Here is a 22686-nt window from a genome sequence, read left to right on the forward strand (position 1 = left end):
CAACTCTAAAATCCTATGGTCCCAGGTTAATTCCCATTATAAGACCAATTTTCCTTATCTATAAAATCTATAAAAGGTGAGTAACAATGAAATCTGAACCATCCACTTCACAGGATGGTTGAGAGGAAAGCAATTCATAAGCTTAAAATGCTATGTATGTATGAGATAAAAAGTTAATTCAGCAGTTACTCAGAACTCAGAAGTCATGCTCTGTCTTGTACTCTGTTTACTTTAAATGTTTTCAAACTCTTGGGAAAAACTGAAAATTCAGCATTCTTAAAGTAAACAAAATGGCAAAATGATGGTCAGTTGTAGGAGAGAAAAAGGAGAGAGGGAGAGCAGAGAGAGATGAGAACAAAGGGGAAAAGTGAAACAGAAAAGGGTCAGGTAACAGGGAAGGACCTTAGGCAATAATAAATAATAATAATAAAGTTGGAAGCTTTAGCTTCCACAATAATATAGAATATTCACTAAAGGGTCTTTCACATTGTAGTACAAATAGTTTTCCAATGGAAATCATTCTTTTGCAATGCATAAAAGAACATTTCGGAATTTTGTATTTGAGGTCACTTTTATAAAAGCCAAAGCAATCCACTTTTCTCACATTTAAACTATTTTCATCATGAAATAATTAATAATGTTACTACCTCCTAGCATTTGAAGTCAGATATATTTGGTTACAGGAAGGCCCCAAGGAAATCTCATCTGTGACTTTAAATGTGAGTTGAGAACCCAATACCTCAAGATCAAGTCCTTTCCAATCACCTGACAAGTCAAGAGAACACTCTGTCTAAAAATTCACCTAAGATAAAAGGGTTCACACACTTTCTGGACCCCTTAGCCTTTAATCATTTACTACCTCCACAATCCCAGAATTCAAGCAAAGGGAGCATGTCAAGGTTTTCTACCACACATTCTGCTGATGAGGAAGCTTCCTTACCTGCCAGATTTGTTCTTCACTTAAGGACGTCAGCTGGTCACTCTTCAGGACCTCTTGAAGAAGGCAATAAGGAAGTGTTAGAACTTCTTCAGGGTGACTCTTCAGGAGTTCAGAGAGGTGTTTCACTAAAAAATCGATCACTGCCTTCTCCAGCAAAGTGAGATTAAAGAGGTCAGCAAGTCTGTACAGATCCAAGTAATTAAAGCTATTTAATTCCTAAGTGAATAAAGAAAAAAAAAACCTTTCAGAAATAATGCAGAACCCAACTTGAAGGTCAAAGGATATTCAGATCAAATAAACAGAGACTGTGTGACATACACTACAAAAGTCCAACTGTATATCATTTTTTTTTTGGAAACTTTCTCAATTAGAATGCTTTAGGCTAGGGTCTATGTTCTTAGATGACAATTTCTGCCATTTTGCCTACCTTAAAAATAAGAACTTCAAACACTTAGTTAAGGAGATGGAAAGTAGTTTCTACTTTAGTGATCCAATTGAAATGCTATTTGCAATTTTCTAAAAATGCTTCTTAGTAAAAAGAAATAGTGATCTTTTTACACTCACTCCCATACCCCAAGGATCCAATTTTTCTCTTACGGCTAACATGAGGGATGCAGAATCAGAAGACACACACATCAGAAGACAGACTGACACTTAGAACTTTTTTTTTTCAAAATTCCACTGTGAATGAATATGAGCCATCAAGATTTGGTGAAATTAACACATTACCCTTAAAGAAGTACAGTGTCAGGCCTTTCTTGCAAGTTTCAGAGAACTACCAGTCATCTCTCTACTAAGTTTGTGCCTAATCCATTCAAAGCAGATGAAAGTGATTCTATTTTTCAAATGGCCCAGGAACAAGAGGTTTTTCAGTTTCACTCAGTAGCCTGCTGCAGTAGCTAATCACCCTTATGGTCTGGCAGGTTTTCTTCTTGTTCAATTAAACTCTCCTGAATGTACGTGTGTGTGTACGCACATGTGCACACATGTGTATGTATGTGTGGTGTATGTTTTATCTTCTGCATGGATGGGTGATTTGCACTATGATTCCCTTTATTGTATCTGATGACAAGGCTAGGCTATACTTCCCTCATTCAAAGGGAACATGTTACAATACACCATCATAGACCACTGCTTCCCCTCTAGGTATATAATGCAAATGAGGCAGACCTACCCTAGGCACCTAGGACCATGATGATGACTACTTAGATGCTGGAAATGAGCTTAGTTTTCCAGCACCTCTGCTGAGCATTGCTTCACCCTCACGTCCACACTGGTCTACCTGATGTTCCCTAGGTGATGACACCGACATTCCATCTCCCATATCCAAGCCTTTGTAAGGCTCATGCTCTTAGAATCCACAACTCCATTCAAGGCTGAGCTGAAGGGCCACCTCTTATAAGAAGCCTTTACTGATTCCCCAACTTGTTAGTGTACTCTCCTCAGCCTCCAACCCAGTTGAAGTTTTTATATGTTTTGCATTCACTTACATATGTCCCTGTTGTTTTCTCCCAGTAGAATGTAAGCCCCTTCAAGACAGGGGCTATATAATTTATATCTTTGTATCTCCAGGTCTTTAATAAATGCTTGTTGAAGAGTCATCCCCCAATAGATACATGGTCAAAAGATAGGAACAAATAGCTCTCAAAAAGAAGGGCATCCTCTTAGCTATATGGAAGACTGTTCTAAATCACTAATAAGAGAAATGCATATCAAGACAAAGAACCGGAAATTGTGGGGATGCCTGTCAATTGGGGAATGGCTGAACAAGTTGTAGTTGATCATGATGGAATACTACTGTGCGATAAGAAATGATGAGCTCACTGGTCTTAGAAAAACATGGATAAACTTTCACAAAATAATGAAGAGCAAAATGAATAAAAAATGAAGAGAAAGATGTATATAGTAACAGCAATATTGTTTCAAGAACAATTTTGAGCAGCTAACTCGTTTTGACTATTATAAATCCCAAATTAACTACAAAGCACATATGAAGGAAGATGTTATCTTCATCCACAGAAAGAATATATAAACAGATGTACAGAATGATTTTACACACACATACACACACACACACACACACAGAGATACACACACATATTTGTGTCTAATGGTAGCCATCTCTAGGGAGAAGGGAAGAAAAAAAAAAGAAATTTACATGATAACTTTATTATATATTTAAAAGTAACAGCAAGTTGTACTTAATAAATTTTCAGTTTCATGTGCAATTGTCTTTTTTATCATACCGTTTTATACTATAAATTAAAAATAAAATAAATAAAATAAAATAAAAACCTAAGGTTTCACTTCATGCCCTGCAAATTGGCAAAGATAATAATATGCAAATAGTCAATGTTGAAGAGACTGGGAAAACTTAGATACAGACTTTCTTTTGGTGGAGTTATGAACTAATTCAGCCATTCCAGAAAACAATTTTGAATTAGACTAAAAAAAAGTGACAAAAATGTCTATACCCTTTAACTTATAGATCCTACTGGTTTACCAAAGGAGGAAAAAGATGGGAAGAAAGGTCCCAGAATCATCAAAATAGTCTTTTTATGGTAGCAAAAATCTAGAAACAAAATAGATGCCATTTGTTAGGGAATGGCTAAACAAATTGTCATATATGAATATAATGGAATATTACTGTGTCATAATATGCAGAATTCAGAGAAATATGGTAAGATTTACATGAATTGATACAGAGTTAATTAAGCAAACCCAGACAAATATTATACAAAATGACTACAATAATATGAATGCAAAGAAAAACAAACAAACCTTAACACTGTAATTTTAATGACCAAGCTCCACCCCAAAGAAGAGATGAAAAACTATCCCTCCTTCTTTTCTTGATAGAAGTGGGAGACTACAGATATGAAACATTTCATATACTGTCAGATTCATTTGGTATGAGTTAATTTGCCAAACTGCTCTTTTATTCCTTATTACAAGAAGTAGCTCACTGAGTAGAGGAGGAGAATATATTCAGAAATGAAGTGCAGTAAAAATAAAAAATATACCAATAAATTAAAGATTAATAAAAATCTAAAATTAAAAAACTTTTAAAATTTGATTGGCATTCAGGCTTTCTTTAGACCTTTCCTTTAAGGTTCTGGAAGTTCATAAACCCCTATGATCAGACTAAAACCAGATTATAACAACAGATTTCATCCTGATGGGCACCAAATATACATTTACCTAAAAGACTATTTTATGGAGAACTTGTCTCGCAGAAGACAAGTGCTCATATGGAGGTCAGATGCAGTGGTACGGGGATACTCTTAAGGCCTCTTGATTGTGAGGTACAGGAGACGCTGGCATAGGACCACTCAGCATGGCATGCCCACTTCAAAGAAAGTACTGCACTCTACGAGCAAAGCAGAATTGAAGCAGTATAAAGGAAATGTGAGGTTCACAAATCTACAGACTCTCCATCCCAAATGTTCAAATGGACTGTTTGTGCCCAATCTGTGATACAGCCTTCCAAGTTCATATTGGACTGAATAGGCCACAATCAAACATACTTTACCGTTGGTCCTCTTTGAGTATGAAAGATCAACAACAATCATTTTTCAGTCTTATTTTTTCCCACGAGGCAATGTGGTGAAGTGACTTGCCCAGGGTCACATAGCTAGTAAGTATCAAGTGTCAGAGGTCACATTTGAACTCATGTCTTCCTGAATCCAGGGCCAGTGCTCTATCCACTCCACCATCTAGCTGTCCCCTATTTTTCAGTCTTTAGAGACAAAAAATATACAGTTTTTTTTAGGGATTTTCCCCCTTCTGCAAAATTTCTCAAAGCTAATATCTATAAGTTCTGTAATGTTAGTTCCACATTTCCTAAATGCCTGAGGATTCATGCATACAATAATTAGTCTAAGTGTAAAACACATTATTCCCCATTCTAGCTATCTAGAGATCTAGAACACTACTTAAGTAGCTCTTCCAAAATTTCTGTCCCCATTCTGGCTTTAAAGTTTGTTTGAATAATGCTTGAGATATACAAATACATGTCTATGAAATATATGACTGAGAAAAATTTAAGAGTAACTATCTCTCAATCCCATCATCAAGGTCTCTTTATTATGTGGTAGCTTAGGTCCTATTTTTCTTTTAGTGAGAGATGACGCTTCTTTAGAGGAGCCAAGACAGATGGCTTCAAGAATGAACTATAAGAACCTTCTGCAGAATGTTGCTAAAAATCCCTGTTTGCCCATGCTTTCAAGCAAAAATACAATTTGGGCTAGATCGCTAAGTTTCTTCCCCACTTAACAATTCAAAGATTCTCCTGTGGTCTTATTTTGTATCAATCTGTCCAAAGATTACGGCCTCCCATTTACAGCTTTTATCAAAGGTGTGTTGAAATTCTTATCATCAGGGGTCAGATCCTCAGAGAAATATCTTAAGTAGCCTCCCAAATATAATTTCTTGGGATATGAATAGTATGCTTAAAAAAATCAGGCAGGAGAACAGCAGTTCCCATTACTTGTAGTATATATGTGGCCGAATAAAGAACCAGATCCTCTGGGTTAGTAAGTTACTCCCTATATATAAGTTGCTGCAGAACTGCCTTAACTCTTTCAGGTCTCTAGAGTACCATTAAGTACACTGGATCCTTCATCTACCCCATGGAACCCCAGAGGCTTGAGAGTGTTAGTGCTTGTCAAATGTGCAAAGCTCATACTTAGAGAGCAGCTTACTTATCTGGTGGGTCTGGCTCAACATCACATAGAAAGATGATTAGCAATAGAAGTTTAAATAATTCTACCTGCAAAGGAAGCTGGAGCTAGGGTACAGTTAGAGTTTTTTCCTAACTATTCCTGTGCTTAAAAATCTACATAAAGCTACTACCATTTAGGGACTTAGTCTTTTATATCAAAAAGTAATTGTATTAATACATCCATTGTTCTATGCTGGATGCTGTAAATTACAACTCAAATGAGAGCCCTGCTTAATAAGGCCTTATAATTTAATGCAAAGAACACAGAGAGATACATTGTAAATGACTGATTTTTTATTTTATTCTACTAGAAGTTTATATCCTGTTTGGTAGATGTGCTTGAATATAATTATATAATGCCCTTCTTCAGTTCTCAGATTTTGTTTGCTTTTTAGCTTTCTGAGGATTCTCCCAAAGCATAATCTAAAAATGCATTCTCAACTTCTTTTAAGAGCAAAGTAAATGAAGAAAAGGTACTGCATTGTAGTAAAGAGTAATGAACCCTATATAGAGAGTTAGAGGACCAAGGTTTAAATCTTCATTCTGCCATTTATTACCTGTGTAACCTTGGGCAAATCTTCTCTGGGCCTCAGTTTCCTCATTTATGAAATGAGGGGGTTAAACTGCACAACCATTAAGGCTCCTTGCAGCTCTAAATTTGTTAGGCCTTGATAAAGTAGGAAATAAATGTATACATATTCTTATACATACACAAAATACTTGGATCCTGCTCTCTAACCAAGCCAAATTATTAAACTTAGTAATTTGTAATTTAGTAAACTTAATTTAGAAAATTACAAATCACTAAACCAAACACTTGTTGTGTAGGTATGGGGGGAGGGTGGGAGCTTGGGGGGAGGTGTGATTTTTTTCCCTCTGCAATCAGAATTGAACAAAATCCAGCAAGTTCTTCAGGTATGCCTTTGGTTTCTTTACACCTGGTTTTCATTACAATTACCACAAATGGGGAGGCAGTGTTATGTACCAGAAAGAACACTAAATTTAGAATCAGAAAACCTAGGCTTGAGTCTCTTAACACTGTGGGATCATGGACACATCCTCAAACCTCACTCTCATCTATGCAATGGGAATAATATGATCACACAATTGTAATGGACCGTAGAGGCCTCTCTACTTCAGATTCTCTCATTTGAGAAAAAAAGCCAAGCCCCAGGGGGATTATGTGATAGGCCAAGGTCACACAGGTAATAAATGTCAGAGGTGACTTTGGAACCTAGGTCCCATCTCCATGGAGAGTCAGTATCCCTATCACTGTACCACATCTCCTCCCTTATAGTTCTATTAACTACTGCATAGGGCCTTCGTGAGGAAAGTTGTTTGTAAACTCTCATACATTATATGCATATGAGTGATTATGATGATGTTTAACACTTAATTAAATTGTAAGAGAGGAGAATTAGGGAAGAAAGGAGATGGTTTTTTAATTCTTTCAGTGTTTTCATCATGACAAGATACATAATGTTTGCTACAGAGGGACGAATAAAATGCCTGCTTTTCAATTCAATTAAACCATTAAACATTTTACTTTTAATACCTATTACATACAAAATACTCTGCTAGGTATTGGGGATACGTAAATAAGCTTGGTCTCAATTAGTGTGAATAATGAATTCCCCCTTGAAATGGTCATATGTATTCAAATTTGCAATATTCAAAGTTGTAATTATATAAAATATGGTAACAAGCTCCAGGTCAATGGAAATGCGCAGTACAAATTCAAATAAATTGACCTCTTGGAGTCATTTTCGCACTAATCAGGACCTATCAGACTAACAAGGAAATATGTGACAGGGAGAAAGGCATGCTTAAGAAAGTGCTGTATGAAAATCTAAGTAGGAAGAAAAGAATCACTTTTAGCTTAGAGGATCAGATCATAGCATCATAGATTTAGAGTCATAGCATCATAGATTTAGAGTCAAGAGGGACCTAGTAGTTACACCTAGATTTTATCTAGTCATTTTCCTTATTTTACAGATATGGAAACTGGGGCCAAGACAGGTGCAATATCTTGTTCCAACTTAACACTGGTAGTAAGTAAATAGCAAAATCAAGATTCAACCTTGGATCTTTGTATTCTAAAGTAACTGCTCTTTCCAGGGCACCCCACTACCTCGGGGAAGGTTTAATGGAGAAGATGGCACCTAATCTCGGCTCTGAAGGGAACATTTTCACCAGGAATAGAGAAGGAGGAAGTCAAGCAGTATTATAACAACAAATGCTGCAGATGGTTACAGATGAGAGTCTTTGCCTAAAGAAACACTTAGGAGCAAGGTTGAAATGAATTTCAGTTTAGCATCCCCTTTGAAGGTCAAAAAGAAGTCTTTGTGACAAAGAAAGAAAAGGACTAATGCATTAAAACGCAGGGAATAGCAAACACTATCAACACTTAAGAGTAGGAATGCCAACTGAATGTGGTTATTAGCCTTTGGCTCCTAGAAACTAAGCTAAAAATGTGGAGATCAAGAAATGAAAGTGATGTAGGTGGTCTGTCTGGATGCAAGACACCTTTTAACTGCATTGCCTGCTATGCTTAACTCTCCACTCGGAATGGATAAGGCTAAGGGATGGATGGCCACGTCTAATATGACAGGATTCTGAACTATGCACTGTCTCTCTTGGCTTATCACTTACAAAACAGGATTTAAAAATCAAATCATAAGCCAGTGCTGCACTCAAAGCCATGGCCTGACAGTCTGTGATGACATTATCCAGGTAGGTCTATCTCACTCCTAAATATTATTATTCTCATTTTATAGAGAGGTTGGGTGACATGCCCATGATCACACAGTATGTGTCAAAGCAGAGACCCACATGAAAGAGCCCGTGTTCCAGAAAATGGCTTGACATGCTGGCCCAATATTAAAATGGGAATTTCTATACAATTGGTTGAAGATACTAGCAGAAACCCCAGAGTGCTACAGTTTTACTATCATAAAGGATGCATTACAGTCCACAGGGAGTCACTTTTTCAATCCACTAGGCAGTCATTTATTTCCTCCATCAACTGAGAACTTGGAGCTATATGGGTTTGATGATACCTTTTTTAAGGTGAATTTTGACCTAAATATGAGAGAGTCTCATATACTCCCCTTATGTTCTCAGCCTCCCAAACTCAGATAGTAGTTTCCAATGGAGATTACAGCTCAGCACTAAGAGCTGAGCCCTTTGAGTAAAAGTTAGAGAAAGATTTCCTAAAAGTTCTATTTCTATCATGTCTCCATTCAACTCACAACTTTCATTAATTTTTTTCAGAATTACTGTGCCCACTTCTTGTTACTCAGGAAATATTTAAAAAGCATATTTATTGTGCCTTTGGTTTTAGTGTTACTCAGCTTCATCCTTCTTCCTCTTCCACCCCCCCCAGAACACACCCCTCATTTGTTTGTATAGTGTGAATGACAAATTAAGTAGAAGAAACACAATAGGTGTCCTCCATGTTTCACTAAATAGACACACGTTTTTCATGTTCAAGAATTTTTAGTCCTACATACTCTTTTATCAGTTTCTCTTGTATTGGCTTTTCTTCCCTTCATAAAGTCACTAGAGGTATTGCCATTTTAAAGAAAGTACTGAGACCCTTAGAGAAAGTAAAGTAAACTGTAAACAGATGAGATTCAGTTCTAATTTTAAAAACTTTGCCAGATAGATTTTCTGATGGCTACTGGTCTGATGGCTACAGACTGTCAGGCCAAGGAATGACATCAGGAGAAATCAGGGAACAGGAACTGATTGGGATGGACTATTTTTCTCTTCACCTCCATAGCTGCCACAGTCAATCAATCAACAAGCAATACACATAAGCCCTACTATGTGCCAAGCACTGTGTTAAGTGCTAAGGAAATAAAAAAGAGGCAAAAGGCAGTCCCTGCCCTTGAGGACCTTAGAAACTAAGGAAGAGACCACACGCAAGCAAATGTATGCAGAGCAAGCTATGTAAACAGGAAATAATTGAAAGGAAGGGTTTCCACACTTCTACAACTGACGGAGGCAGAAAGAAGAAAAGTAATGCCCACAGACATTTCCCTGGAGAAATGCTTGGCTCATTCATTCTCCTGGGCTAACATTGTTAGGTAAGTCGCATTCAAGTTTAACAACCACCTAACAACAACCTTGCCCTGCAGAAGTATTGCCTATAACTTATCCTGAAAATCTGTCCAAAAGACATCTGGCTTTAATTCCACATCAGTGCTAAATTTTGACAAGAAATAAAACAGGTGAAAATGCTCAGGAAAACTATATAAACTGCCTTAATACTTATTTCTGATGCTTCTGAGTCCTAATCCTGAGGATTTTATTGACTCATGAAACAAAATCAAAACTTTGTTCTGAACATAGGCCCCATTTCCCTCAAAATTAAGTTTCTACGAAGCCCACAATCAGTACTATTTTCCAACATGTACCTATATGTTTTCCTTCCAAATTCAACAAAATTCAACAAACTTTTTTTAAAGTGCTTACTACGTGTAAAGCACTGTGGCAGAGTACTGGGGCTTCAAAGATGAAAAGCAGTATAGTTCCTACCTTTAAAGAGCTTACAATCCAAGTGGGGATAAAATATGTATACAAATGACACAAGTAGAAAGTGGCATGTGCACAGAACAGATCAGGACACAATGCTCTAAGAAAACACATCTTTCACTTGGGATAGGATGAAAGGGTGGGGAGTGATAGAAATCAGGAAAGGCTTCATGGAAGAGGTGGTACCTGAGCTGGGTCTTGAAGGAAGAGAAGGATTTCAATAGGCAGAGTTGAGAGTTCGCTCTAGATCTGTGCAAAAGCATGGAGTTGGCAGAGTGTAGGGCAAGATGGCACTCAGTACTCTCCAGTGGATCTGTGACTTCCTTGGCATGGATCGACATTATCTCCAGCTTAGCGGATGGCAACTCATCTAAATGACTGCCTGTCCTATACAGCTCTTGTCCATATCTTCCCATAAATTCACCACAGGATGTCCCAATGGGCTCAGGGCCTTCCTCATCTTCTCTTGGCACAGCAAAAATACCAGTGGAGCATGGGGGCTGTTTGACAGTTATCCTTGCACTGGCCATGGGACTTAGCTGATCATTTGTTTGATGACATCATTTATACTAGGTTTTTTAATTCTTTATTTGTAATGTAGATTGTCCATGTCCATGATCAATTAACCAATAAATCAAATATTTATTAAGCAGCTGCTAAGCCTTTGGCAGTGTGCTAGGTGCTGGGGATACAAAGACAAAAACTTGCCCTCAAGAAGCTTACATTCTAACAGGGAAGACAACATGTAGGTACATAGGAAATAAAAATAAAGGTAACCTTGCATGGGGAAGCACTAGCTGCTGGAGGAACAAGAAGACAGAGGAGCTGAGTCTTAAAAGAAGCTAGAGATTCTAAGAGGTGGAAGTGATAGAGGGGGCACATTCCACGCATGAGAGACAATTAATGCAAAGGCAGAGAGAAGGGAGACAGAGTATCACATACGAGGAACAGAAAGAAGGTCAATATGGCTGGACATATGGTGCATGAAGGGGAATAATATGTAAGAAGGCTGGGAAGATAGGATGGAGTCAGGTTGTGAAAAAGCAACACCACACAGAAGAAATATTCCAATCCTAGAGTAACAAGGAAGCACTAGAGTTTACTGAGGTGGGCAGAGTATGACCTGATTACAACCATACTTTGGGAAAAGGCATTTTGGTATCTGTGTGAAGGATGGATTGGTGGACAGAGAGAATCGAAGCAGATGGAACAATCAGGAGGGTAGTTCATTATTTCAGGGAAGATGACCATGTGTAGAAAGAACCTATGGAACCCAATGATGCCACCGAGTGAGAAAATAGAGAGAGAAAAGAGAAGAGGCTCTCCAGGGGTGGGGAACCTGATGCCTCGAGGCCACATGTGGCCTTCTAGGTCCTTGGGCGTGGCCTTTTGACCGAGTCCAAGTTTTACAGAACAAATTCTTTTACTAAGGGGATTTGTTCTATGAAGTTTGGATTCAGTCAAAGGGCCGCATGAGGACCTAGAGGTTCACATGTGGCCTTGAGGCCACAAGTTCCCCATCCTGAGAGTCCTATGAGACAGCCACAAGTAGAAGATATGACATGGATAATGATCTAACAAAGGAGACTGAGTGGTTATATAGGTAGAAAGACAACCAAGAGAGAGCAATGTCACAAAAACTCAGAGAGATGAGACTGTCCAAGGACTCTTTGGAGTTTGTAGTGTTCCTTTCATGACTTGTAGCCATACAATACCACCTGAAAAATATGGAAATTTTACATTTTTTCATTCAGGTAGAAGCTGGGTGGAAGGCAGGGCAGCGAGAGGAGTTATTAAAATAACTTTGAAATTTTCAAAGGCAAACCAGCTCAATGTCCTGTTTACTTATGGTCTGTCTCATCTCATTGTCTATTTGCAGTGTCATTCCAAGATAGATAGATGTTCGTATGCATTTTAGAATCAGGCAAGAAACAAATTCTGATTATATTTAGTGTCAGTTAAATTTTTCTTAGTTTCTTTAGTTAAATTAACTTACAAGGCGATAGGAATAGGAATAGAGATGAAATTATTTTTACCTCATCAGTAATTGGAAAGTCAGTTAGTTAGTTAAGAATCATGATAGGAGATATAATGCTTAAGACTTCCACAATAGATGAAGTCTTCATTTAGTTCAACTTACAAAATGTGTATATACAGATGTATATAAATATATACATACTTATACATAAACTAATGGCTTAAGTTTACCACCATAGCCTTCTTAGGCTAGCTAACACAAGGACAAAAACATTTCGATTTCCCTTTTTTCCCCCTACTAACTCTACAACTCAACACTGTGCCCAACATATAATTATTTAATAAATTTTCTTCCTTTTTAGCTAGCTAGCTACACTAGGATAGATTACATATTTTCCTGGGAGATAACTTACTTAGGTTCATTATTCTACTTATGATATAGCACCCATTATAATAATGGCTACCATTAATATAGTGCTTTCAGGTTTGCAAAACCTTTCATTTGATTTTCACAACACTGTGAATTAAGTGCTAGTATTATCTCAGTTTTACAAAGGGGTAAACAGGGGCAAAGAAAGGTTAAGTGACTTGCCCAGGATCACACATGTAGTAAGCATTTGAGGCTGACTCCAAGTCCAGCAACCTGTCCACTAGACTACCTAGTGCTTGATTATAAATTACTACCTTTTACACAAGGTCACTTAGAAAATGCCTTCACTGAGTCACCTCCCAAAATGCTAATATGAAATCAACCTTAAGTACTTGCTCCTGTGGCCACAAGCATATCCACTGTCATATACAAACTATGGTATAGTGCCCTATTAATCCTAATCCTGTCTCAGTGAAATATACTGGGTCACTAGACCATCACCTGCCAGGAACAATAACGTAGCCACTCCTTCAGGATACCTCCATTCCAGTAAGAACTAACAGGCATGTCCTCAAACTTCCATTGTTCATATTACAGAATCCTCAGATGTCTTGACATGAAACAAAATTTTTCTTAGGAAATTTCAGAATCAGGCAAAGAAACAAATTCTAATTATACTTAGTATTAATTTAAGTTTATTTAGTTACTTGGTTTAAGTTAAACCTATAACAGGATAGGAATAAGGACAGAAATAACAAAATGATTTTACCTAATCAGTAATTGGAAAGTCAAAGTAAGTTAGTTAAGGGGCATGCTAGCCGATACAATGCTTAAGACCTCCACAATGGAGGGAAGTCTTCATTTAGTTTCAACTTACAACAACAGGCCTCCAAGTCATGCTCGATTAATTCCTGGCTCCATTACCACTTTGTCACCCTCCACCTCCTAAACAGAAAGCAGCCTTGCTCCCACGAGCTGATCCTCCCCCACCCCTTCTGGCTCCCCTTCATGGGTGTTCTTTTCCTTCCTTTAGAAGGTAAGTTCCTTACGGGTAGGGACTGTGGTTTTTGGCTGCATTCATACCCTCAGCATTTTGCACAGGGCCTACTTTCTATTGAATAGGTCTGCAGACTCGATATTTGAAAGGATTAAAATGACAGTTTCTAAAAGGCTCCTCAGATTCCCCCAAAACTTCTTCATATATCTCTTTACATTGGTCCCCCATTTAGGATCTGTTTACATATCTCCTACTTCTACTCTTTGGATAAAAACATTTGTGTTCCATCTCCTTGACTAGACTGTAAGCTCATAAAGGTAAAAGATTCTTATCTTCTACTTAACCAGTGGCTTCCCACAGTGCCCATCTTAGAGCTCTGCAGGCAAGGGCACTTGGTAAATACTGTTTTCTTGGTCAGGGGAGAAAGAAAGAAAAAAGGACATTAAATGTTTGAAGCAAATTTCGTTTTTTCAACAAATATCAGCAGCTAAAAACAAAGTCAAACTAGTACTTAAAATCATTTGTTTCTATTGCATAATCCTTATTTGTGAACATGTCTTATCCTTCTGACTGGATTGCTCAAGGGCAGAAACGGTGTTATTTTCACTTTTGTGTGCCATGCATCTGGTAGAGTGCCTTACACATAGTGGGTACTTAGTAAATGTTGAATTCAATTGAATAAATGTTTAACTACCAAAAAAAAAGTATTCGTTCTATTAGTGCTTAAAAATACTTCACCAAAGGCAGGCAAGGACATAGGTAACAGACGGATATATTTTAAGAACTATGCATGCATTACTACTTACAGTGTACTCCCAGTTCCTATTCTCTGTATTATAAATAGCAGAAAAGGCACAATGAAAACTAAAGGGGGAAAACTGGCATTTCTTTATGACCTTATTTGAAAGATAAACTCCTTGGGGAAATACAATTTATTCAGATTATCAAGACCCTGCTGTGCAAATCTACAGTCTGGGAGCACACTACAGAGATCAAAAAATATTTACTTTATTCTGTTGGGTATAAAAGCTTTTAATGAATGCATAATTAAGACCAAAAAAAAAGTGTATACAGCTTTAGAAATTCCACTGCTGAGCCAAGCCATTAATATCCAAGGCATCATACCCAGTTGTGACTCCACCTGCTTCCTATTTGGATTACAACACAGTTATAAATCAAGGTATTATGTGACTACCCAACCAGGCTCCATAGAAAAGGATTGTGTGGAAAGACTTCCCTCTTGTCTCAGAAAAATTCAAAATAAAGAAGCTAAAAAAAGTGCAAGTAAATGATGATAAAGAGTTGGAATTCTGAAGTCCACTGAAACAAATGAAATTATCATCTCCTAAAAAGCCACAAATTATCTGTTAGACAAGAAGAGAAATCTGATAGATAATTTACTTCTTAGTTTAGCAGTCATAAAAGATATAATGGTTCAGCGCTAATATTACAAATACTGTGTGTAAATAATAGGAGAATAAGTGATATGCATATTTAAGTTGGCAAAAGAAGCCCTGTGATGTGCATGGCATACTGCACACAATTATGTACAACTGGACATTTTTTCATAGGTATACCTATATAACCATGTATGTAAGATATGACTGCATAAAACACCACACAATACTGTATATTAATACATTTATGTAAATATGTATATGGTACAACTTGATTAAACTAATATAAAATATTAGCAATGACTCCCAAAATCTACAATGAAAAATACAGCATGTTCTCATTCTTTGGAGCCTTTGAAGGCATTTAAATACATTTGTGTTTTATAAGAAAAGGTTTCCACAATTAGGTTACTGGTGCATTTTCATAATCAATTGTATGCATAATATCTGAGGATCATGAATAATTTTAAATATGTTTTGGTTGCAGGGTCTCCTGAAATCTATAAAATCCAATACGCAAAAGGGCACACATATAGCCCACCATCAACTAATACTATCAGTATGATACACTAGGCTCTATATAATACTAAATGCTGTTCAAAATTAGCTTTAAAATGATGCTTCACAGTAGACATTTACAATCAGATTGTGGAAAACAAATAAAAGATAGAAATGTATAGTTATTTTTTGAATTGAAAAATCATCTTTATGGTTTTAAGAATCCATTTAAAGAACTACAGAGTTCTTACAAAGTCATGGCAAATACAGACACTTTAAAACTACAAAAATAGTACAAAAATAGTAGGAGAATGTTGAAATAATCAGTATTACTGATTTCCTTATGTAGCTCTAATTCGCATATGACAAGAAGTGGATTTTTGAAAACATGCCTAACTTGGTCGTACTTTCATTAGTTTAGTTTCTACCCAGTCTTATAACATGTTCCTTGGTGTATGTGTAGCTACAGATATAAATATACACATACACATACATACAAATGTATATCATACGTAACTTTTATATAAGTAATCAAAAGGGCCCTGGATTAGAATCTTTGACCTACAAATTAACACCTGTGTTACACTGGACAAGTCACTTTAACTTCTCAGGATCTTAGTCTCTCCAATTGTAAAATGAAGGAGTTGGACTCCATGACCTCTAAGAAGTCTTCCCAGTCTAAACCTGTGATCATCCTTTGATCTACTAAATCTGTTCCTATCACTATCTAAACCAAGGGTGGAACTTTTTCCTCATATGGATTGTTTTTTTTTCTTTTTGAGATGTTTAAGTGTTATAAGAAATCAAATCAGAAAGCAATTTTAAGAATCTACCATGTGTCAGACACTGTGCTAAGTGTCAGGCACAGTGCTAAGTATTAGAGATGCAAAGAAAGACAAAATATAGTTCCTGCTCTTGCAGGGCTCCAAGTCTAATATGGAAGGCAACACACTAAACACACACACATGTGTATGTATGTACATAGGTATACATAAACATATATGTTGTTATTCAGTTGTTTAGTTATGTCCTACTCTTCTTAACCCCTAAACCATACTGTGCAAGGGGTTTTATCGGCAAAGATACTGGAGTGGTTTACCATTTTCTTCTCCAGTGGATTAAGACAGAAGTTAAGTGACTCGCCCAGAGTCACATAGCTAGTAAGTGTCAAAGACCATATTTGAACTTGGGTCTTCCTGATTTCAGGCCCAGTGCTTTATCCACTGAGCCACCTAGCTGCCTCCTAGGCAAGCCCACTGCTAGTAAGTGTCTGGGGCTATGTATGTATGTATGTATGTATGTATGTATTTTACTTATATATTATACATATATATACATATACATGTGCATTCCATATATATGCATTCTCTGTGTGTGTGTGTGTGTGTGTGTGTGTGTGTGTGTGTGTGTGTATGGAATGCAATAAACTGAAGATAATATGGGGGACAGATAAATGAAAATACACAGGCAGGAGGTAGAGTGTTATGTTTGAGGAACAGCAAGGAGCCCATTGCCACTGGATTTCAAAGTACATGGAGGGGAGTAAGGTGTAAGAAGACTGGAAAGGTTGGTGAAGGAAGGTTAAGAAGATAAAAGTCAAAAAGATTTTATATTTGATTCTAGAAGCAATAGGGAGCCACTGCAGTGTACTGAATTGGGAGATGACAGGTCAGATTTGTACTTTAGGCAGATCAATTTGACAGCTGTAAATGAAAAATATACAGATGTGCTATCTGACAAAAATACAGACTACCATAATCATTTAAATAAAATAAGTAGCAAGTAAAGAAAGGCAACTTTGTCTCTGTGTTATTTTATGTCAAAGTTTATGATTTTAACAAGCAGGTATTTGGGGAGGCAGGGTGATGTAGAGATAGCCACTCTTGTAACCTTCACTCAGTATGTATATTCTTACCGGAGGGTTAGTGGGTTATGCCAGTCTTTAAAGGGCCCATGGTCAGAGTATTTGGTCTCTTGAGCTAATGATGCACATAAATAGCCCTTCTTAACTCCTGTGGAATCTGCCACCTTGCTATCCAGGAAGAAAAGCAGAGTTCAGCTTTTCTACTAGAGGACGTTTTTTGTTCCAGTTCAGATTGGACTAAACGAGCTCTGAAATCCCCTCCAACCTAGAGATTCTGTGACTCCCTATCAAAGTTATGAGAAGTTTTTCTAACCCCTAGTGTATGGTCTACATAAAAGAACCATTTAAAGAATAATTGCTTTTACACAAATTTAAGCAAATCAATGTTGGGTTGGTTTTTTTCTTAACATAAGGACAACTTCTTAACTGAAACATCAGTCATAAATAATCTGATATAAGAAATGTCCTTTCTAGTTAGTGGCCAGTCCGGAAATCACAGGCTGCTCCAAAAAACTGAGAATTTGCTCTTAGTTTGGGTGAAAGGTCAAGGCCAAGAGTATGGGACACTTCTCCATTTTCAGAACTGGCTTTCTTTAAGTCAATCCTTACATACTTTTGCACATCAATTTGGAGGAGCCTTTCTTATAATACAAAGGAGAAATGAGTTTTAAAATTAGTATATTTGTTTCATTTACATATTTCTCCAAAAGTTATCCAGAAATCAAACTTACACAGAATTCAGCCAATTTTCAATATATGTTACTCTTCTGAGAAAAATATAAAAATGTCATGCAGTCTCAGAGCATCTCTAACGACCACGAATGATAAGAAGAATATTTCTTAGCACTGAGAAAAATACTGCTCCTAAGACCAGCAGTCAATCTCCATAATCTAGAAGTGAATAATTATCTTTGCTATATTCTTTTTGGCAGCCATTAATAGAAACAAGAATTTTATACAAACTTGCCACTTCTCCCTGGGGTAGAGGTGGAAAAATTTCATGTCAGGGTGAAGGCAGTCCTTACTTCCTAAGGTTAATCAGAAGTCAAGCACAATGTCATGATTTCTTCTATTTCTTCTTTTTGACTTAACAGCAATCCTGTCCTCAAAAGGGAAGAAGAATGCTCCATGAGATGGCACTCTTATTTTTTTCTAGGGGAAGAATAAAAGGAATAAATAACTTCCATTATTTACTCCCTCCTGTGCTTCAGTCTGCCAATCAATAAGCATTTATTAAATACCCCCATGTGCCATGCACTGTGCTAAGCTCTGGGGATACAAAGAAAAGTAAAGGACAGTCCCTGTTCTCACAAAGCTTACCCTCTACAATATACTAACAATTAGGTACAAACCAGGGCAGCTAGATGGCTCAACAGATAGAATGCCAGACCTGGAATTGGGAAGACTCATCTTCCTGAGTTCAAATCTGGCCTAAGACATTTACTAGCTGTGTGATCCTGAACAAGTCACTTACCCCTGTTTGCCTCTATTTCCTCATCTGTAAAATGAGCTGGAGAAGGAAATGTCAAACTATTTCAGTATCTTTGCCAAAAAAACCCCAAATGAGGTTATGAAGAGTCATACATGACTGAAAAACAACTGAACTGCTTGCACATACAAGATAAATACAGGCTAAATTGGAAATAATCCATATGGGGGAAGGTACTAGCATCAAAGGAAAGAGGGGAAGGCCTTCTGGAGAAGGTAGTTTTGTTTGCTTGTTGGCTTGCATTTGTCAGGACTTGAAGGAACTCAGGGAATGCAGAAGGCACAGGTGAGAAAGAAGAGCATTCTATACATGGGAGAGAGACAATAAAAATACACAGTTGAGAGATGGAATGTCACTGGATCACAGAGTATACACAAGTGAGTAAAATGTAAGAAGACTGGAAAAAATGTGGAGTGGGAGGAAGGAGGTCAAGAAAGGCTTCAAAAGCCAACCTGAGTATTTTGTATTAGATCCTAATAGTGATAGGTGCCAGTAGAATTGATTGCATAAAGAGGTGAGATAGTCAAACTTGTGTTTTAGGGAGGTCAATCTGACAACTGAGTGGAATATGGACTGGCATGGAGAGATACCTGAGACAGAGAGTCTAGAACATGATTCTATTAGTCCAGGTGTGAAGTGCTAAGGATCCAAACAGGTGGTGGTAGCCATATCAGAGGAGAGAGGTGGGGCAGATGCAAAAAATGTTTTTTAGGAAGAAGAAGCAATTGGGGTTAAGTGATTGCCCAGCTATTAAGTGCCTGAGGCTGGATTTGAACTCAGGTACTCCTGAGTTCTATCCAGTGATCTATCCACTGCACCACCTAGCTGCCCTAAGAGATGTTACAAAAGCAAAATTGACAAGCCTTCATAACAGATTGGATGTGGGGGGGATTGGGGTGAAAGACAATAACGAGTCCAGGATGACACCTAGGTTGCAAACCTTGGTGATGGGGAAGATCAGGCACCCTTGTCAGTAACAGGGAAGTTAGGGAGAGGGTAAGATTAGGGAGAAATACAATAAGTTTGGTTATGGACATATTGAGTTTCAAAGGTCTATGGGACATTGTGTTTAAGATATCTAATAAGCAGCTGGAGATGCAAGGCTAACGTTAAGGGGAGGTTCAGAACAGATAAGCAGACCTTTATATTATTAGCATATAGATGATAACTCAATCCATAGGAGCTTATGAGATTCCCAAGTGAAACAGTATAGTGAGAGAAGAGAAAGGGGCCCAAGCCTGAGACACGGGAAGCATCCACAGTTAGCTGACATAGCCTGGATGAAAATCTAGCAAAGGGGACTCAGTAGTGTTCAAATTGGGTAGGAGAAAAACTAGGAGAAGGGAGTGTGATGAAGACTTAGAGAAAATAGCATCAAGGAAAAGACAGTGATTGACTATGTAAAGAAAGTTCAAGAAGGATGAGAATCGAGAAAATACCACTAGCATTGGCAATCATAATTGGTAACTTCGGAGAAGGAAATTTCAGAAGTCAGACTGTAAAGTGTTAAAAAGAAAGCGAGAGAAAAGAAGTGGAGCCCACTACTGCATGTGGCCTTCTCAAGTTTAGTCACAAAAGGGAGGAGAGATGTGGACAATAGCCAGTAGGGATAGCTGGATCAAGTGAGGGGTTTTTGAAAATAAGGGCGACATGGGCATGTTTGTAAGAAGAAGGCAATCAATAGAGTGAGAGATTGAAGATAAGTGAGGGTGGAAATGAGAAATGGGACAATGTGCTGAAGAAGATGAGATGGAATGGGATCATCCCATGTAGAAGTGTTTACCTTGTCAAGGAAATGGACTAACTCTTCATGTGAGACTTTGAAGGCAGAGACACTGGCAGCCAACAACACGATAATGTGAGAAGAGGAAGGGGGAAAAGGGAGTTCTCATTAAATGACCTCATTTATTTTTTCAGTGAAATATGAAGCAAGATTCTCAGCAGGGACAGTGAGGGTAGAGGAGACAAGGGAAATCTGAGGAAGGATGAAAAAGTTTGGAAAAGCTACTCTGGTTGATTGGGATAGTAAGTCAATTCGGAAAGCATAAAAGGATTATCTTGCTGCAGTGGGGGCACAGTTGAGATTGTGTAACATAAATTTGAAGTGGACTCAGTCCATATGGTTATATCATTTTCTCTAGCTTCATTCAGTAGCAGGTAAATAAAAAAAAAAGGCAGCAGATGGTGAAAGTAATACAAGGCTGAGGCCTAGCAGGTCAAAATTGGTGATAAAGGGACAAGAGACTAGATTAAAGAACACAGTATAGAATTAAACTCAGTCACTAAGGGGTCAAGATGGAGAAGGGAGAAGAGTACAGCCAGTACAGGATTAATTAAGATTTCAAGGGTTTAGAGATCAGTGTGAGGATGAAGAACAGGATTCAGGATTGCAAGGCAGAGAAAGAGGCAAAATGACAACAAGCTATAATCAGATAAGGGAATTTCAGAGTTCCTGAACATGGAAGTGGTATATTGGCAGGTAATGACAAGATCGTGCGTATGACTTCCTTTTGTGTGGCTGAGGTAGGGTGAAGGAGGAGGTCACGTGAAATGAGCAAACTGAGGAACTATGAAGTTAGAGTCTTTGAGAGATCATCAATATGTATGGTGAATTCACCTTCAACAGTGTGAGGCAAGAGTTGGGAAGGAGAGAAAGATTATGATCTAGGAACTGAGCTTATTGAAGAAAGAAGGGGAGTGTCCTGGAGGTCAGTAGAGAACAGCTTCTAGAATTTTGATTGTGTGGTAAAGAAATCTGAATAAACCTCAAAGGAGGAGAGTTTAAGGAGCGATGGTGGTAGACAGTGAGGTAAAAAGTAGCCATGGGGGGCGGGGCAGCAAGGTAGTGCAGTGGACAGAGCTCCGGCCTTGGAGTCAGGAAGACCCAAGTTCAAAATCCAGCCTCAGATACTTGACACTGATAGCTGTGTGACCCTGGGCATGTCACTTGACCCCAAATGCTTCACCAAAAAAAAAACAAAAAAGTAGCAATGGGAAGAAAAGACTGTTCCAACTCCCCCACCTCAACCAGTGAGGTGGAAGAATTGAGTGAAAGTACAACCAGTGCTGGAGAGGGAGGCCAGTGAGGCTCTGTCATCAGAATGGAACCAGGTCTCAGTGAGATCCAGAAGATATAAGGAGTGGAAAAGATAACAATTTAAGATGGAATAAGTTTTGTTTTGGTTTGGTGGTGGTGGTGGTGGTAGTGGTTGTTTTACCTAAGGAGCAAACATTCTGGAGAGCACAGTGGAAAGGGTAGGTAGATATAGACTGGAATGTGGGGAAGAGGGGGTTGGGTTGAAGGGAACAGGAATAAGAGAGTGAGTTGTGGGAGATGGAGAAGAGTCTGAATAATGATAGACGGTAAGATTAAGAGGGTATGACCAGGTGGGAGTTTATTAATCATTAAAACCGAGTTAAGGTGGATTCTCAGCATCATTAGAGGTTCAACCTCAAGGTGAGGTGGTATGACCTCAAGTCATACTTACTATGACTGAAATGTTGTGATTGTTTGGTTGGCTGGTTGTTTTTTAATTCCCCCTACTCTCCAAATATTAGCAACGCAATTATGAAAGGTTTTGAGATGTATTTCCTTCAATTACTCATTCTGGTCACTAATACTAATTTTTTTTAATCTCTAGAAATTTAGGATTACTAGAACATTCGAAAAAAAGCAGAAATATTACATCAGGCAACTTGGGTCAGGGGTGCTGACATTAAATTCTCTTAAGATTATACATATGGGGGCAGCTAGGTGGTGCAGTGGATAGAGCACCGGCCCTGGAATCAGGAGAACCTGAGTTCAAACCTGAACTCAGACCAAACACTTGACACTTAATTCGCTGTGTGACTCTGGGCAAGTCACTTAACCCCAATTACCTTTAAAAAAAAA

At 37.9% G+C, this 22686-nt stretch overlaps 1 protein-coding gene across 7 annotated transcripts in view; it reads right to left on the reverse strand.

Moving 5' to 3' along the window:
• KLHL32 (kelch like family member 32) overlaps positions 1-22686 on the reverse strand; it is a 288659-nt gene that overhangs the window by 87469 nt on the left and 178504 nt on the right. For 5 of the 7 annotated variants that reach the window (XR_002326784.1, XM_078155228.1, XM_020998288.2 and 2 more), the window contains one exon: positions 941-1156. Coding sequence is in view for 4 of the 7 variants with exons in the window: in XM_078155228.1 (XP_078011354.1) it covers positions 941-1156 (216 nt within the window). In the remaining 3 variants the exon portion in view is untranslated. Of the gene's footprint in view, positions 1-940; positions 1157-22686 lie in introns of those variants that run through there. The other 2 variants (XM_020998289.2, XM_020998292.2) reach the window with 2 other exon arrangements.

This window comes from Phascolarctos cinereus, unplaced genomic scaffold (assembly GCF_003287225.1).
Source record: "Phascolarctos cinereus isolate Bilbo 61053 unplaced genomic scaffold, phaCin_HiC Scaffold_5;HRSCAF=322, whole genome shotgun sequence".
Taxonomy (NCBI): domain Eukaryota; kingdom Metazoa; phylum Chordata; class Mammalia; order Diprotodontia; family Phascolarctidae; genus Phascolarctos; species Phascolarctos cinereus.